The sequence below is a fragment of the Mesoplodon densirostris genome, chromosome 15, assembly GCF_025265405.1.
Source record: "Mesoplodon densirostris isolate mMesDen1 chromosome 15, mMesDen1 primary haplotype, whole genome shotgun sequence".
Classification (NCBI taxonomy): domain Eukaryota; kingdom Metazoa; phylum Chordata; class Mammalia; order Artiodactyla; family Ziphiidae; genus Mesoplodon; species Mesoplodon densirostris.
In genome coordinates this window covers 67,597,645-67,617,552 of record NC_082675.1, presented here as the reverse complement: position 1 = coordinate 67,617,552, position 19,908 = coordinate 67,597,645, and the positions used below count along the sequence as shown (strand labels likewise).

The 19,908-nt window shown below is 37.7% G+C and overlaps 1 protein-coding gene across 1 annotated transcript in view; it reads right to left on the bottom strand.

The window, feature by feature from the left end:
- The window catches only part of ME2 (malic enzyme 2), a 58,739-nt gene that overhangs the window by 21,623 nt on the left and 17,208 nt on the right, over positions 1-19,908 (bottom strand). The window contains exons 3-10 of the mRNA XM_060118637.1: positions 13,058-13,191; positions 10,322-10,471; positions 7,866-7,941; positions 6,285-6,446; positions 5,866-5,969; positions 3,221-3,330; positions 3,028-3,125; positions 2,617-2,730 (exon numbers count right to left, since the gene is read on the bottom strand). Of these exons, the coding sequence (XP_059974620.1) occupies positions 2,617-2,730; positions 3,028-3,125; positions 3,221-3,330; positions 5,866-5,969; positions 6,285-6,446; positions 7,866-7,941; positions 10,322-10,471; positions 13,058-13,191 (948 nt within the window). The remainder of the gene's footprint in view (positions 1-2,616; positions 2,731-3,027; positions 3,126-3,220; positions 3,331-5,865; positions 5,970-6,284; positions 6,447-7,865; positions 7,942-10,321; positions 10,472-13,057; positions 13,192-19,908) is intronic.

The following is a 19,908-nucleotide window of genomic DNA, read 5'->3' as shown; positions in this document are numbered from 1 at the left end:
TTTTTGCAGTACGTGGGCCTCTCACTGTTGTGGCCTCTCCCGTTGCAGAGCACAGGCTCCAGATGCACAGGCTCAGCGGCCATGGCCCACGGGCCTAGCCGCTCCACGGCATGTGGGATCTTCCCGGACAGGGGCACGAATCTGTGTCCCCTGCATCGGCAGGCGGACTCTCAACCACTGCACCAGCAGGGAAGCCCAATGTACCTTTCTTTTTTTTTTTTTTTTTTTTTTTTTTTTTTTGCGGTATGCGGGCCTCTCACTGCTGTGGCCCAGGCTCCGGACGCGCAGGCTCCGGACGCGCAGGCCCAGCGGCCATGGCTCACGGGCCCAGCCGCTCCGCGGCACATGGGACCCTCCCAGACCGGGGCACGAACCCGCATCCCCTGCATCGGCAGGCGGACTCTCAACCACTTGCGCCACCAGGGAGGCCCCGTACCTTTCTTTTTAACCCATATCTTCCAATTCTATCTTCTTATTGCTCATAAACCCAAATATAAAACACAAATCAAATTCCATTATAACCAGAAACTTACTAATCCCTCTCAGAAACTCATTTATTCTGTTAAGTCCTCCTAAATCCAATAGGGCACAAAGGCCCACAATCCCTTATCTGGGCTAGCTGTGTTTTAAAATTCAGAATTTCATATTTTAGAACTGTCTTATGATAATATATCACAAATACCCTCGCAATGGGCACTCCACAACTGAACAGAACTTATGAATAGTCACACCAAGTACAAAAGGTGAAGATTAGAAATACCCTCTTTGGTCTTGCTACCAAAGTTAGTAGGTAAGTTCAGGTCTGTCAGATTTATTACCAAATGAATTTCAAGAAAAACTCAGGGATTTCAGAGTTTTTAGGATTTCAGAATTTCAGATTGACATCATGGACTTACACTACCAAAAGTTCAGAAACAAGAGGAAAGGGGAATTTGGGTTCAAGATAGCTGAATGTAGGAACATACTTTCCTCACCAAATCCCAGGTCAAAAACTGTAAAAATTAACTCCTTAGTAGTGTCACAAGGGCAGGAGATATACCACTGACACACTAGAACAATGAAGAATTTGTCAACAATGTAAAGCAGACAAAAAACATGTGGAATGCAAAAAGCAACCAGGCTGAGAAATCCTTATTTTGTTAAAAGAGAAGACCTCCCATGCAAAGGTGACTTTTTCCATCAGAACTCCAGAATAACCCCAGGTAAGGACCAGCAGGGGCTGGGAAAAGTAGCACACCATCATCACTTGGTTGGGAAGTAACTAAACGAGTGAAATACAGCCTCAACAGATCCAAGTTCTTAGAACAGTGGTTTCACATGCCTGCTCCCAGGAAGACCACAGCTCTTCCATGAGGGCTTCAACAGGAAACTCTCAAAGTCTCCAAAAGGAGGGCAGTGTTTTGGGTCCTCAGGAGAGATACGAAGCCTAAAACTCATCTTAAAATAAAAATATACCCTGAACTTGCAGATGTACAGGGTTTCTCACTTGTATTCATTCTAAGCTCGACTCATTACAAATATGATAAAGAATCACAAAACATTTATAAAAACCAACATCACAAAAAGAAACGCCAACATAATTGTGTACTAGTAAAAACAGATACACCCCCCAATAGCCTTCCAAGTACAATGTCTTGTAATCCTTGCATTTTACGTACAAGCAAATATGGCAGTTACAGCTTTGGGAGGTGGCACAGTTAAATGATTAAGAGCATAGGATTCACAGTCAGGCTACCTGGGTGTGAATCCTACCTCCATCACTTATAAGGTGATGATCTTGGAAAAGTGAGCTGACCTTTTTAAACCTCTTTCCCTCATTTGTAAAATTTCACTGAATTTTTGATAAGATCAAATGAGTTTTTTTTTTTAAGTTTAAATGAGATAATACCTGTAAAGTCTTATCACCATGTCTGGTACATTTTAAAATACTTTAAAAAATTATTTATAACTTAAACATTCAAGATTTTTCATTCACATACTTTAATTTTTCATTTCATTTTCTGTACTAATAGAATACTGGTACTAATTAAGAAAAGATTTCAGAACTGGAGCAAAGTACACTAACATAAGCTTGCCCAAAGGTGTAGATGACAAGTAAGCTCTATATCAATATATATGACAAAAATACATTGTGTACTGGATAAGTTCAACTATGAAATAGTGTACCTACATTTCAATGTGTTACACAGTATAAGATATAAGGCATTTCTTAAGCTACTAAATATGGCAATCAATGATAGGAAGGCAGGTCGGTCCAAAGGATACCAAGTTGATCTGGGATAAAACTCTTTATTATCCATCATTTGACCTTAGGAATATGTGCCTTTTTCTGGGGAAAAGGTCCTTAGATTTCCATGAGATTGCTACAGGAGATTATGATCTCCAAACTGTTAAAGAATTTCTGCTCAAATATCAGATGTCCTGCTAATGATTTAATTAGAAACTTCTGAATTCCTATGAAAAACCACTAGGTTTTAGACGGGTCAAGAGTCAGAGAATAAAGCAAGAAGGAATAAGTCTGGTGCCAACACAGAGATTATGATTTGAATATGAAAAAAAACTAAACATATCACTATAACAACATTCTTTTGCTTCTCCAAATTTTAAATACCTTACCTTAAATAATAAACCAAATTTGTCAACCATCCAAATTTTCTTTCGTGCCTCTTCTTCTGAGACGCCATTTTCCACCATAGCCATAACTATAAGATTTGCAATTCCAAGAGCAGCCTGTGCAACAAAACATAAATTTTAAAAAATAAGGACTAGAGTATGATGCAATACTAAATTACTTTATTTATGAGAAGTATATGTTATGAGGAATACTGGGTCTATTCTTCCCTTACAAAGCACACAAAGCTTGATTCTTTGTGATATTCTTTCCAAACATTTTACATTACTTATTCACAACACTGATCTTGAATTTATACCCTCTATCTCAACAAAATTATAAGTTCATTATACCCCATTTTCCAATTCTAAAGGAGAATGTTGGTTTTCAATCCTAAAAGCTTACAGGAACTTTACCTCTCCTGCTCCAAGAAATAAGATTCTGTGTTCTGAGATCGGTTTACCAATGACTTTTTGGGCTGCAAGCAGACCGGCTAGAGCAACTGCAGCCGTCCCTGTAAGACAAGTAAAACATTGTAAAGTAAAAAGTAGGCACATTAAAAAAAATTTTAAGTAGGCATCAAAAACCTAAGGTTTTCTTTTGCTTTACCTTGAATATCATCATTGAAGGTACAGTATTTTTCTCGATATTTTCTCAAGAACCTGAATGCATTATGATTTCCAAAGTCTTCAAACTGAATAAGTGTGTTCTGTCCATATCTAAAAACAGCAAAGCCCATAATAGTTGTGTTGAAAATACCACTTTTAAACAGCTTTCCTGTCTAATAGTCCTTATGATCACATTTTAAAATAATGTACAAAGTTAGTTCGTTTAAGGCCATCTGGCAATTTTCAGAGTCTGTGAAAGACTAGAACTCAAAATGTAGAAAACTCTATTACTCATTCAGAAAAATGTATGGGGTTCTTAAAATGAATGTAGCACTATGATGGACCTATGGGATATTAATCTGCATAAACTATTACCAAGTGCCTAGGAGGGTGTCCAGCACATGTAAGCACAAGTAACTTCCTAAAAAGAAAGAGATTTTGTCTCTGAGTCTCAAAAAGTATATATTTGATGTGTGAATTTTCATTACATTCACAGTTAAACAGCAACACAGGAAAGTATATATTAAATAAGAGGTTAAAGAATAATTGCTGTATGAGTTGACTGGCATTCAGAAAAAGATATCAATCGTCTTGGTGGGGTGGAGTAAGGGGAGGCTTGAAAAGGAGGTGGGACTTTATTTGGGTCTTGAAAGAACAACAAAAAGTAAAGCAGTAGAAAGAAAAACAAGGTATATTTTGCTGACCCTGAATTTTCAACAGTCTGGCTATATATTTCAGGGTCTATATGAAAGTATAAGGGAGAAGTTGGTTAAGGTAGGTTGGAGCCAGGTAACGGAGAATGTTGAATGCAAAATTAGGGAATGGGGACTTTATTCCGTATCTGATCTAGAATCACTGAAGGCTAGAGAAGGGAAGAATTCATCTGAGACTCCCTTTAGGAAGGATAAACCTGCCAGTGATACACAGCATATATCAACCTGGGGAGAAATGAGGAAGAAGGAAAAATAGCTAGGCAGCTATTATGAGAGGATGACAAGAAGATTTGAAGCAGAAGCCACAGGAAGTGAAAGGGACAATTATGAGACATCAGAATGAACAAAAAGAAGCTGATGATGAGGACCACCTCATCGTGGTGAAAGATGGGAGAGAGATGCTGTTAAAATGCGAAGGCAGCGTGGATGACTAAGAGATACTATCTGATTATCCAAGGTAGGGAAGTGAGGGGAAGGGGAGGAGACGGCAATTTTGGGGAAGATAAAAAGTTTAGTTTTAGATATGTCAACTTTGATTCTGAAAAGGAGTTTTTTTTTGTTTTGTTTTTTTTTTTTTTTTTGCAGTACGCGGGCCTCTCACTGTTGTGGCCTCTCCCGTTGTGGAGCACAGGCTCCGGACGCGCAGGCTCAGCGGCCATGGCTCATGGGCCCAGCCGCTCCGCAGCATGTGGGATCCTCCCGGACCGGGGCACAAACCCGTGTCCCCTGCATCGGCAGGCGGACTCTCAACCACTGTGCCACCAGGGAAGCGCAGGAGTTAATTTTGTACTATCTTCCAAGTACCAGTAATCTACAAGGTAGGGCAGGGCTGGATCATAAAGAGTTTGGACTTTACCCTATGGCAACAGAAAACCACTGATAGATTTCAAACAAAAGAATGATATAACAAAGTGCATGTTTTTAAAAGACTAATCTGGTGGTAAGGTGAAGAGGAAATGGAGAGAAGTTGGAGGAAGTTTTAAAGAATCCAAAAGAGAGATGAGGACCTGCAGAAAGGCTGTGGCAATGGAAAAGAGGAGATATATTTCTGAGGCATTTAAGGGATAGTACCAACTGGATGTGAGGATAGAGTGACACTATACAGGGTTGATGGAGGAGGAGAAAGAGTCAAAGATTAGAACAAGATCAAAGGTCTGGCAACAGGGTGCATGTTAATGCCATTATTAGAGGCTGGATTTACGGAAGATAGGCAATTTAGAAAGGGAAGGAGTTGTGTTGTTCTGGACATGAATATGAAGGAGAAACAGTATGTCTAGACGGAGGATTCCAACTGTTGGAAACGCAAGCCTCAGAGGGAGGTGGGACTACAGAGATGGGTATTCATGGACTTAGGAGTCACGTGCATAAAGGTCATAGCTTACAAGACTATGAGAAGAGAAGAGAACTATGTATTCACCCACATTTAATAAGAGAGGAAGAAAAACCAGTGGAGATGACAAAGGAAAGAAAAAAGGTGGGAGAAAGACCAAGTTAGGAAAGTCTTTTAGTGGTCAAGAGAAAACACTTTCAAGGATGTAGGAGTGGAAAACCTGGTCAGATGCTGCAAAGAGGAGGAGAGAGAAGAAGACCAAATGGTCAGCGAATTTAAAACACGAAAGCTGCACAAGAGTTTCACTGGATTGGTGGAGTTGGCCTGGATGCCAAGGGCTGAAAGAACTGCACAGTGAGGGTATTTTAGGAGCAGTGAGTGCAGACTTCAAGATTTCAGTGTGCTCAAGATGTCAGATAACTCAGGAAGGCAAGGCAGAGGGTATCACCACACATCAGCACATCGAATCAGGCAGGAAAGAACCTAAGTTCTCCAAAATTTAATCTCCTTCTACCTATCTTCACAAAAGATAAAGGAAAACAAAACTGTGGTTCCTTTTTTTTTTAAGAGATGCTTTCACATACTCAAACTTTTAAAAAATACCTGTCAGTAATGGCCTTCATAAACTCATCAATCAGATCATCGTAACGTGGTGATCGATCTCTTTTCTGATATAAACCCATGTAAAATGGATCTTTTAAGAGTGCCTATAAAACAGAACAAACGTAAAAATAAAAGCATTCTGTTATATAACCAATTTAAACATATTCTATAGAACAAAAATTGTAAAGTAAAGAAGTTAATAATTTTTAAAACTTTATTGCCCTTCTTCAAAAAACTCAATAGTATTAATTTACTATTATTTGCATAAATATTAAAAGGCGTTTAAGACAAAGGCTAATATCTAATCACAGAATTTTCTCTTCTTATAGTTCTTCAAAAGAGGAATGTAATAAAGCAGTTTTTTTTTTTTTTTTTTTAATATGAGAGAAGGGTCAAAGGGGGAAAATGATTTTACTCACTGGATTATCAGTTCCTACATCAATACACACAGGCAGGCACTTATCAGGCCGTATTCCAGCACAAGCTGTATACAAACAAAGTTTTCCTACTGGAATTGCCATTCCATAGACACCCAGATCTCCAAGACCCAGAATTCTCTCTCCATCAGTCACCACAACAGCCTTAATTACAAATAAAATAAAGTAAAATAAATTACAAGCTGTCCAAAATGGAGCACTTAAGAAACACATTCATAAAAAGATTCTCTTCATCACAAAATAGCACGTATTAGATTATTCCATTCACATGAACATGTAAATCTACAGAGAGAGAAGTGCATTAGTGGTTGTCTAGGGCTGAGTGGGGAGTGACACTAATAGGTACAGGGCTTTTCCGGCAGGGTGGGGATGAGGGAGCTGTGATGAAAATGTTCTCAATGACGATGGCTGCACAACTCCGTGAATATACTACAAATGACTGAATTTGCATTTTAAGCCAGTGAATTGCATTGTATGTGAATTTTATCTCAGAAAAGCTACTGTTAAAAACAAAACAGAAAACCACAGAAGAAGGTTCTCTTCACATATTTTCACTCTCGCTTTTAAAAATAAAATTGTTTCTTAACTAGCTTTCAAAGTTAACCAACCAAGAGTACTTAAAATTCTACGGTTTCTAGAATCTAGATGTAAAGAGGAGAATTAACTAGATTTGATCTCCCTGTGTCTTTGGTTTAGGAGTAGAATGCTTCTGACTATAGAGGATCAACTTGAATATGTTCACAATGACTAAAAAGGGGAGAGGGGAACTTCTGATAAAGATGAACCCTAAGAGAAAAAAAGAGTTTAGAAATAACATGTTACTCCAAATAATAACTGAAGCCAAACAAGAAAAACCTTAGCAATGGAGAAAAAAATCTAGAATAAAAAATACACCTACAAGGTTTTAAGAGGATACTATGAATTTAATTATCTGACCAAATTTTTTTTAGGTTATTAGAACAAATGATAATTCATCAAAGATTATTTTGGCGAAGAAGACGCGCAATAAAGGCAAGTAAGATTACTGCCTGTAATAAACACTAAAGCCTACCAAAAGATCTTAAATAAGTCATTAGTTTTTGTTTTATGAAAGACAGCCAGATTGACAGCTGTTTATATTTGCTAAATTTGAAATGCTAAGAGTGATACATTTGCTTAAGGATCAAATCTATCTTAGATTTAGAAGAAAAAAGACATAATGAGTCCTCCCCACTGCCCACCAGAATAAAAGTTCTTATGGCATTTTAATGTATTTTCTTTACCTAGAATAATATTAACTGAAAAAGTAAAGGAATATAGAGAAGGCAGGAGATACCAGTGGTAATGAAGTGAACAGGCTCACCTTACTAGGTCCAGTTGCTTTCCCAGGGCAAACTCTATACCAGTAACCCACTTTATAATTAACTATCATGATTTCCTCAAAGCACTAAATCTACATGTATGCAAGTACAAAATAAATCAGAGCAACAATGAAAAAAAACTGTTCTTGAAAATTTTACCTTGTAAGAGGTAACTTACATAGAAAGAAAAAACATTGTGAAAGGAAGGTTGTGCTATTAGTACCTTAACATGATTTTCTGGCCAGTTATCCACAATTGATCTAACATGACCTCTGTCTGAGATTGAAATAAATAATCCCCTGCAACAGAACAAAAACACTTTTGCATTTCACAACAGTTTTTGGGTTTTTCTAAGTTTTTGTTCCTAATTGGAATATTTAGATATTTTAATAAAACATCAAGACACTGTCATTTCCAAGCAGATTTACCTAAGTCACACAGGTTTATTTTCAAATATTTTCAACCACTTCAAACTGTAATTGCATTGTTCACATAGTAGCTGCAACAAAGGTTATTATTAAATGATGTGATCATTTTTACCCAAGAAGAAATGTATCCACATCTCCTATTCAAATAAACTCAGTATACCTCCAGTAAAAAGCAATATAAAGACAACCCACCAATGCAGGAAAGCACGATAAGGCTAAGTAAACTACTGTTAAGTCACTGAAACTGAAAAGTTGAAACCTGAAGGAGCAGGAAGGGAGAGAAGAAAACTTTAGTAATTTCACATAAAAAATACATCCTTGAAGCATTAGGAAAAAGGAAAAAGTTATTTTAAACACTGTATATTGTTATCCAATTGAGATAATCCAGATTTCAAAAAAGGAAGAGAGGAAGGCAGGAAGAGAGACAGAAAAAAGAAACATAGGTTCTAGAAAACAGGCCAAGTAAAGAAGAGGGCCAATGGGCTCCCAGTGCCTTCAAACTGATTCTTAACTTTCTCACTGATATCTTTTTTTAAAAATTTATTTTATTGAAGTATAGTTGATTTACAATGTTGTGTTAATTTCTACTGTACAGCACACTGATTCAGTTATACATACATATATACATTCTTTTTCATATTCTTTTCCATTATGGTTTATCAAAGGCTATTGAATATAGTGCCCTGTGCTATACAGTAGGACCTTGTTGCTTATCCATTCTTCTCATCGACATCTGAACTTTGGCATTACTATCCCAGCTTAAATCAGTTTAAACAGTTTCTCAACCAGAGCTTCATAGTAGAATCATCTGATGAGCTTTTTAAAATGCCAGGGTTCTACCCCCAGAGATTCTGATTTAACTAGCCTGGACTTAAACAACCAAGACCTACTGACCATGTTCTATGTAAAAAACAAAACAAAACAAAAAAACCACTGCCACTGCACAAATGATACACAGTTTCTGCCCTCACCCAAAAGCTCTTTATGTTTCATGTGAGTTCTCAACTCTGGGTGCACATCAAAATCACACCAGGAGATTTTATGAAACAGCAACACCTGGGCCCAACTCTAGACTAACTGAATCAGAATCTCTGTGGTTGGGGCCCAGGCATCAGTATCTTTTTGTTTTCCTTTGTCCTTTAATCTGGATTGGGAAATACTATTGTAAGTGAAAATGAAACTATAAAAGAGCTGAACAGCTGGGTTATACCACAGATGTGCTTAGACATATTAATCGATGGCAGCACATAGGACAGAACAGACAGTGTTTTCAAAGTGTCTTCCAGGGAATACCTGCAACACCATCACCGACGGTGTTCATTACAATCCGGACCTCCAGACCTTTCTCTTTTTCATCAGAATCTTGGGAATAGGAAGGAGAGGAAAGTTGGCAAGATCAACATTTTAAGTAAGTCCCACAGATGTTCCATACGCACATTAAAGTTTGTAAGCCACTAGACTAGATGAGAGGAGACTGAAGATAAATGCTATCACACAGTGTTTGAATTTCTACATTTGTATCAATATGTAAGCAGGACATGGGAAAAACATAAGGATTGTGGAAAATGATTACAGGTTAGAGGAACAGACAAGAAAACTCAAATTAAGTACAAATAGCATTTATACAACGCTTATAAGTTTACAAAAAACTGTCACATCAGCTTCCTCATCTGACCTTCTCAGCAGCTCTTTGGAAGATACTGGTATTCCTACCTTATGATAAACAGATTCAGAGGAATAAAGTAACTTATTCAAAGACTTGAGCCAATGCTCATCCCATTACCCTTTCCACTTAAAATATTTGGAGGTACTTGAACTATCTGAAAGTAAAATTTGTGTAAATTCATAAAAAAGGACAAACAATAGAAATAAAGCTGATAAAAAAATGAGAATCTATCTCTTAATTGGCCAGATTGTCAAAAAGTTTTATGATTATTCTGCAGAATATGCCACCAAAATTAAGAATACTGTGGGGTTTTTTTTTTTTTTTGGTACAAAAATGCACATTTCCTTTAACAATCATAAATACTTAAAGAAGGTTAGGGATAAATGATGGTATTTCCACAAAATAAAAGATATGACATGTTATACTTTTATTAATCCCTTTTGGTCCAAATTAAGCTTTTGTGAGGTGGGAAATGTGGTTGGATAAGACTGCAACACATAAAATAGAAATGTAATAGGGGCTATAAAGTGATGTTTTTTCTACGCAATAGTCATTTGCAAATATATTTTTAAAAATAAGCCTTACCTAGGTCTTCTAAAGATGTGTCCATACTGGGAGCAGGCAAGACCAACTGTTGGTGTATATACAATTGGCATTAGACTTTCAATATCATCTTGCAGTATTCTGTAAAACAACTTCTCATTTCTTTCTTGTATTCCCATTATATAGATGTACCTGAAATTAAGCACAGCAAATAATGTCTACATCAGCCAGCATTAGACTAAAGACTTTGGCTTTTGAAGTCAAATCTAAATATCTAAAACTGAGGACTCCCTCCCCCTGGAAAACAAAACCCTACATTATCATTACATAATACCCAGGACTAAAAATCAACGAAAATAAAAATGTGCTTAAATGGTAGATGGTGATGATGAAAAGAATAATAACAGAAGCAACAGGTAACATTTATTGAGCTCTTACTGTGAGTCAGGCTCTGTATCAGGCACTGGAAATGCGAAAATTACCATGAGGCCCCACCCTCAAGGACCTAATCTTCAAGGTGACTGACACGTAAATAAGGAAATAAAGTGGCATTCATTCAAATATTTACAAAATACTATGAGCCAGGTACTATTCTGAACTCCAGGGATGTAAGAAGGGCTCCTGTCCTCGTGGAGTGAGTTTGTTTGTTTGTTTATTTATTTACCCACCCATCCATCCATCCATCCATCTGTCTGCAGCACATGGCATGCAGGATCTTAGTTCCCTGACCAGGGATCAAACCCATGCCGCCCTGCAGTGGAAGCGAGGAATCCCAACCACTAGACCACCAGGGAATTTCCCTCATGGAGTTTATAATCCAGGAGGCTTATAGGCATTTTAAGTTCTATACAGGGCACATAGGTAGCACAAAAGGAGGCAATGGTCAATTCATATAAATATATAAATAACAGCTTTTAAAGAATAAAGTTTAGAAAACAGGAAGATGTTGGCCTGAAAAAACAGTAATCACACTGAATTAAATATGTCTAAAACAGACTCATTGTCTTTTCCCCACATTTGTTTCTCCTCCTCTTATCACCTGATCAAATGGGAATCCAACCAGAGTCCATTCTTGATTTCTTCCTCTCCCACCCTCCCCCACCCCAACCTAATAAATCAATATGTCCCACAGAGACTACCTGTGAAATATCTTCCAAATATTTATTTCCTCCCTCCATCCCCACCCAGCCCAAGCCACCGTCACTTCTCACCTGGGCTACCTCAAGAACCTTTTTTTTTCAAACCTTATTAACACCACAGGCATCAAAGCAACAGCCTTTATTTTATTTTTTTATTTTAGGATTAAAGCTTCTATGCTTATTTGTTTAGTAAACAAACCATTAAGCTAAAAACTAGAGAATAAGTAACCAAAGATTAAAAGAGCACAGAGGTATTGTTGAAAAAAATTAAAAATATAGTAAAGTTAGTTTTTTTTTTTAATTGGAGTATAGATGTTTTATAATGTTGTAGTCTCTAGTCTCACAATTTTGTTCCCCTGCTCCAATCCTATTCTTCTCTTAAAAACATACCTCTGGTCATTTCTATTCTCCCTGAATGGCTTCCAAACGCCAGTTTAATAGGCTTAAGCTCCTAAAATAGTTAACTAGACCTCAATGACTACTTTCCAGCCTCGTCTTCATACTGAATTACTTCACTTCCTCAAATGCACAACTCTGACCTCGGAGTTGCAACATACGATGACACACCCTTTGCCTGGAACACCCTCTGTCCAGGCACAGTCCTCTTCTCATGCTCTCCAAATGCAGCTCAGTTGGCACACTCTCTGGGGTCCTTTTCTGTCATTCTCGGCCCCCCACCACACATATATACACTTCAGATTTTCCTGTCTTCAGGTCCCGTTAACACTCTCCTCCCTCTTCTGTAACTCTCACACCACTTCTTGACTTTGTCTTCCCTCCATGGTAACATGAGTTCGAGACTATATATATTTTCATATATATATATATATATATATATGCCCCATAATGTAAAGAAACCACTCTCACTAGTCACCAATATCCAATAATCCCCTATATTTTATAAACCCAATGAATTTTTTTAGTTCTACAGTCAGACTGATCCCTCTACCAGAATACCCTGCCCTTCTATCTCATTTTGCCTGCTCCTTGTAACGTATTGTTTCAAATTCAGCTCAGGCATCACTTCCTCCAGGAAGTGATTCCCCCTCCAGGAAGTGATTCCCCTAGCTCGGCCGGTGCTCCTCTTCATGTTTTCAGAATGTACTCTACAGGTCCCTTTTTCTCACTGTGCTATACCATGACAGTCATAGTATAGCTATCTATTGATGAGCTCCTAGAAGGCAGGCTGTGAGTTACTGCAGTAGCCATACATTCTAATTTGCCCGGGACAGTTTCAGTTACTTCTTTTTTACTCCTTAAAGTGTCTGGGATTGGACGATATATTACATGGCCACCCTATCTATCACCCAGTTTATATCCTCAGTGGCTAGCAATGGCACACACAAAGTAGGTGATCAATAAAAGTTATTGAATAGAATGGGTGCAAATTAGGTGATAGCCTCTGCTTCAAACATTCCATTCAAACCTGAAATGCTCTGTGATTTTAACCATAAAATATTGATTTCTGCTAAATTTTACAATAGTGAAAATAAGTGAAGGAAACAATCATTATAAACCAACTGATGAAAACAAAAGTTTCATTGAGACTGTATATTTCTCATGCCATAATAATCATAATACTCCTAGTTTTTCTGATCAGAGCACCAATAAAAAAACTAAACATCTAATCAACTCTTACTTTTCCAAAGGGCCATTCAACTTTTTCACGTTTCTGTGGAATCGTAAGGCTTGAATATCTTGTGTCTCTATTTTGGGAGGTAGAAGTCCTTGAAGACCAAGCATTTGTCGTTCCTGTAATGTAAATGCCATCCCCTAAAAAAGGAAAAAATGAAAGGATTAAAAATTTTTACTTACGGGGTAGCAATGGTGCATCCTACCGAACATAATTTAAACATGAACTTAAAAAGATCAACAAGATATCATTTTTGCCCAGACTTTCATAAATTTATAAGATTGATCATATCTAGTACTGGGGAGGGTATGGTAAAAGAATTACTCTCACATAGCATTGCTGGAATATAAACTGGTTTAGGCTTTTTGAAAGCCAATTTCAAAGTACTCTTAGATTTTTTTTAAATGCACATACTTTATTATTTTTTTAACTGAAGTACAGTTGACTTACAATATTAGTTTCAGGCGTACAACATAGTGATTCAATGTTTTTATAGATTAAACTCCATTTAAAATTATTATAAAAGAATGACTATATTTCCCTGTGCCGTACAATATATCCTTGTAGCTTATTTATTTTATACAAAGTAGTTTGTACCTCTTAATCCTCTACCCCTAGCTTGCCCCTCTCCCCTTGCCTCTCCTCTCCTCCTAACCACTAGTTTGTTCTCTATATCTGTGAGTCTGTTTCTGTTTTGTTATATCCATTCACTTGTTTTGTTTTTTAGATTCCACATATAAGTGACATCACACAGTATTTGTCTTTGTCTGACTTATTTCACTAAGCATAATACTCCAGGTCCATCTATATTGTTGCAAATGGCAGAATTTCATTCTTCTTTATGGCTGAATGATATTCCACTGTGTGTACATATATCTTCTTTATCCATTCATCTTTTGATGGACACTTAGGTCGCTTCCATATCTTGAATGCACATAAAGCAATTCTACTTCTAGTTAGTTATCCTAGAGATATATTATATATAAAGACGCATATATGAAGAGATTAGTTGTAGCATTGTTTCCAGTTCTCTTGCCTATTACAAACTAACTAAAAGTCCATCAATTATGGAAGAGTTAGCAACCTATGGTATTCCCATACAAACACTTAAACATGTATCTCTAAGTGTATAGTAGAAAGATCTCCCAGATACACAGTTAGGGAAAAAAGTCAAGTTGTAAATCAAAACAAATTCACTGTTAATTATTATGTTTAGAAAACCCCCATAAAGTACATATTATATACAGATGTATGCATACATTAAAAATGAAATCAACAGAATACAGTTTGAAAGAACACAAACCAAATTAAGAGGCTACCGTGACTAGAAAGGAGTGAGGCTGAACAGAGGGAGGGGGAAGGAAGAATGATACTTAAGAAAAATTAACCTATGTAATAAATTCTTTTTCAGTTTCTGGTATTCAGCTATGGGTTAAAATTTTTTTTTTTTTTTTTTTTTTTTTTTTTTTTTTTTGCGGTATGCGGGCCTCTCACTGTTGTGGCCTCTCCCATTGCGGAGCACAGGCTCCGGACGCGCAGGATCGGCGGCCATGGCTCACGGGCCCAGCCGCTCCGTGGCATGTGGGATCTTCCCAGACTGGGGCATGAACCCATGTCCCCTGCATCAGCAGGCGGACTCTCAACCACTGCGCCACCAGGGAAGCCCTAAAATTTTTTTTTAAATCAGTGATGTCAGTAAAAATGCCAGAGAAAGGACTTCTAAAAATCTTTTCCTCCATATAAGCAACAAGAACCCTGGCCAAATGATCAGACTTCTGGAAATTAACCAAAGCTTTCAGCAATTGGAGAGCATTTATTCAAGAAAAACTGCTGAATTTCAGTAAGAACAGCAAGCTTCATGGCATTGTAACTTGCCTTGTTCCTATTCTCCCCTCCCCAGATCCACAGTAACCTTGAAAACGCAATCACTGTGAAACAATCACTTTGAAAATCAGAGCCTGGCAGTCACTGGAGAAGGCAGGAGGGTTTGGAGATTCTTCTAAAGCCCCATATCCAGGAAACTGTTATTATTTGACCTGGAAGACCCTATCTGCAAGGCTGTCTTTATTCGACCTGACTTGGAGCTCAGGCAGTGTGAATAGCCTTTCCCACCAGAAGGGTCTGTTGAAAACAATCAGAGGCAATTATTTAACATAGCAGCTCCCCAAGGCAGTAGATAACAGCTGGGGCAAACAACAGGCTAACCAAAAAGCTGAAAAGCAAAAGCTGAGAAACGAGATGTCCATGGGGAACTTTGTTTTTTTTTTTTTTTTTTTTTTTTGCGGTATGCGGGCCTCTCACTGTTGTGGCCTCTCCCGTTGCGGAGCACAGGCTCCGGATGCGCAGGCCCAGCGGCCATGGCTCACGGGCCCAGCCGCTCCGCGGCATATGGGATCCTCCCAGACCGGGGCACGAACCCGTATCCCCTGCATCGGCAGGTGGACTCTCAACCACTGCGCCACCAGGGAGGCCCCCATGGGGAACTTTGAAATGCTGAGACATATTCCTGAGAACCTAGAAGGTCATATGCACAGCTCTACGCATGTCCAGAAAAGACTTGAGAAAGCCCTAAGCTCCCGCTTCTGGCTAACCTTGAGGCTCTGTGTAAGCAGGAAGAGAAGGCTGATGCATAGCTGTAAACTGCCTAGCTGAGTCCTGAAGGCACACCCCAGCAGGTACACAAAGCCCCCTGGCAAAGAATGGGAGATTTAATGGTTCTAGGTATTTAAGTTTCTGTTTAATCATTGGCTGATCACTAAGTTAACAAAGCAGGGACTTCAGTAGGCACATATAACAAGAAGAAAGAATTAGTTCAGAAATGACTGGGAGGAATGAATATCTGGTTTCCAGGGCAGCCACATTATTTTAAAAGCCTAGTTTTCACCAAAAATCATAAGGCAAGCAAAAATCAAACAAACAAACAACAACAGCCAACAAAACACATAAAGTCTGACTCATATACAGGAAAAAAGGGCAGTTAATTGAAATTGCCCTTGGGGAAGCCCAAACATTGTACTTACTAGACAAAGACTTTAAATTAGTTATTCTAGGGGAGGGATAAATTGGGAATTTGGGATTAACATACTACTATATATAAAATAGGTAAACAACAAGGGCCTATATTCAATATCTTGTAATAATCTATGGAAAAGAATCTGAAAAAGAATATACTTTGCTGTATACCTGAAACATTGTAAATCAACTATACTTCAATTTAAAAAAAGAAAAAAATTAGTTATTTTAAATATATCAAAAAAACTAAATATATAAAAAAAACTAAAATAAACACCATTTTAGTGTTGATATTGATAAACAGAGAAGCTAAAAAAGGAACTAAATAGAAATTCTGGAATTGAAATTACAACTGAAATTCCAATTCTGGAATTGGAATTCTGGAATTGAAACTACAACAACTGAAATAAAAAATTCACTAAAGGGGCTCAACAAGCAGACTTGAGTGGTGGAAGAAACAAACCATCATATTTAAAGATGGGTCAGCTGAGATAATGCAGTCTGAGAAACAGAAAGGAAAAATAAGGAATAAATGTGAACAGACCTGAGAGACCAGCAAGAGTACCAACACGTACATAACAGGAGGCCCAGAGGTGAGGAGAGAAAAGGCTAAAGAATCTTTGAAAAAGTAATGGCTAAAACCCTCCCAAATTTGATGAGAAGCATTAATCCACACATCCAAGAAGCTCAATAGCTCCAATCAAGAAAAACTCAAAGAACTCTACCCCTAGATACCTCATATTCAAACTGTCAAAAGCCAAAGACAGGAGAAATCTGAAAGCAAAGAGAAGTGACTCATCACGTGCAGGGGATACTCAAAAAGAGTAACAGCTGATTTCTTATCAGAAACCATGGAGGCCATAGACAGCGCTGAAAGAAAAATAACCTGTCAACCAAGAATTTCTAAATCCTACAAATCCATCCTTCAAAAATGGAGAAATTAAGACATTCCAGATAAACAAAAACAGAGAATTCATTGCTAACAGACCCGTCTCACAAGAAATACTAAAGGAAGTCCTTTAGGCCTAAATTAAAGACATTAGACAATAATTCAAATCCACACAAAGAAATAAAGAACACGGATAAAACAACTACATAATATAAAAGACAGTATAAATGTACTTTTTGTTTGTACGTCTTTTTTTCTCCTACCCAATTTAAAAGACAATTACATAAAGCAGTAATTATAAATCTGTGTTGACGGTCATGCAATGTATAAAACGTAATTTGTACTTTGTAATTTGTATGACGAAGCAGCACAAAAGAAGGAGATGGACCTCTACGGGAGCAAAATTTTGGTGTACTGTTTAAATTAAACTGTATCAAACTGAACTAGACTGTTTTAAAGATGGTAATTGTAATCCCCAGGGCAAACCACTAAGAAAATAACTCGGAAATAGGCAGGAAAAGAAAAGACAAGGGCATTTAAATGGCATCATAGAAAATTTAATACAAATGAAGGGAACAATGGAGGAAAGAGGAACAAAAAGCACATAAGACATTTAAAACAAATAGCAAAAGAGCAGACATAAATCATACCTTATTAGTTATTACACTAATGTAGATGGATTAAACTCTATAATTAAAAGGATTGGCAGAATGGATAAAAAAACATGATCCAATCATATGCTGACTACAACAGACACGCTTTGATTCAAAGATACAAATAGGTGGAAAGTAAAAGAATGGAAGAAGATACACCATGTCAGTAGTAACCAAAAGAGAGCTGGAGTAGCTATGTTAGTAACAGACAAAATAGACTTTGAAACAAACATGTTACTAGAGGAGTGCATTTTGCTGAAAGAATCAATCCATTAAGAAGATACAACAATTATAAACATATTTTGTTAGATAACAAAATACATGAAGCAAAAACTGACAGGATTAGGGAGTAAGACAATACAACAAGCTGAAAATTTCAATATCTCATTTTCAATAATGGAGAAAACAACTAGACAGAAAATCAACACGGAAAAAGAAGACTTGAACGACACCGTAAAGCAACTAGACCTAGCAGACACTCCCCTCAAAAGAAGCAGGATACACATTCTTTTCAAGTGCACAAGGAATATTCCCCAGGACAGACCATTCATCAGGCCATAAAACAAGTCTCAATAAATTTGAAAGGATTTAAGTCACCCTAAGTATGATCTTCAACCACAATGCAATGAGATTAGAAATGAGTAATGGGGACTTCCCTGGTGGCGCAGTGGTTAAGAATCCACCTGGCAATGCAGGGGACACTGGTTCGAGCCCTAGTCCAGGAAGATCCCACATGCCATGGAGCAACTAAGCCTGTGCGCCACAACCACTGAGCATGCGAGCCACAACTACTGAGCCCGCGTGCCACAACTACTGAAGCCCGTGCACCTAGAGCCCGTGCTCCACAACAAGAGAAGCCACCACGTTGAGAAGCCCACACACCACAACGAAGAGTAGCCCTCACTCGCTGCAACTAGAGAAAGCCCATGCATGGCGATGAAGACCCAATGCAGCCATAAATAAATTAATTAATTAAATAAATTTTAAAAAATTAAAAATAAAAGAAATTAATAATGGACATTTGGGGAATTCACAAATACTTTGATCTTAAACAACACACTCCTAAAAACCAATTGGTCAGAGAAGAAAGCACAGGGAAATTAGAAGATACTTCCAGATGAATTAAAACACACATACCAAAACTTACAGGATACAGTGAAAATAATGCTAAGGGAAATTTGTGGCTGTAAATGTAGCTTAAAAAAGCAGAACAATCTCAAATCAATTGCCTAACCTTCCATCTTAAGAAACTAGGGGGGGAAAGGAACAAACTAAACCTGAAGCAAGAAGGAAGGAAATAATAAAGATTACAGTGAAAATAAATAAATAAAATAGAAAAAAACAATTCGAAAAATTAAAAGATTAAACCAGAAGTTGGTTCTTTGTAAAGACCTACAAAATTGATGAACTTTTACAATGAAAAAAGGGGGAGAAGACTCAAATCACTAAACCCTTTGTGCCTCATGTTGCTCCTTATAAGATTTTATCTAAGGCTGGAAAATATAAAGGGGTTAAAACCCCTGTATTTTTATATAGTTTTAAATGAACTGTGCAGTTCATTTAAAAGTGCTTTACCTATCCTATTGCCAAAGATAAATGAGTAGCTACACATGGTTTCACTGCCTATCTCCTATTCAGATTTTTTTTTTTTTTTTTTTTTGCGGTATGCGGGCCTCTCACTGTTGTGGCCTCTCCCCTTGCGGAGCACAGGCCCAGCCACTCCGCGGCACGTGGGATCCTCCCGGACCGGGGCAGGAACCCGCGTCCCCTGCATCGGCAGGCAGACTCTCAACCACTGAGCCACCAGGGAAGCCCTCCTATTTAGATTTAAGAGACACTCAAATGTGTTTTATTTATAATGTACAGTAGAAATTAAAATGATTATTAAAGAAGTAATTTTATGTATTAAGTATTTATGTTAATAGTTGATAAAATTCTTAAATTTGCTGGCCTGGTGTAAGTGAAGACAACATAGTTTAAAATAGATGTCTTGATTAGCTCTCTAACAGTCAGCAGAAACAACCCTCCTCTCACCTGCCCTTCTCCTACTCTTTTCTGTCTTCCAATGCCACTTGTCCCACCAAACCTCTTTTGCTCATCTATGCAACCGCAATGCCCTCCCAATTTACACAAAAGTGTACCTCCCTCTGCAACAGAGCAGGACCCTATGGTCCTTGCCCACCCCCATGTCCTCAGCCTACCTTTTGTCTGTGGAAAGACTTCAGCCAGAGAATAAGTTTAATCAGAGAAGTGAGAAAATGCACAAACAAAGGAAAACAGTCAAAGGAGACCAAATAATAATC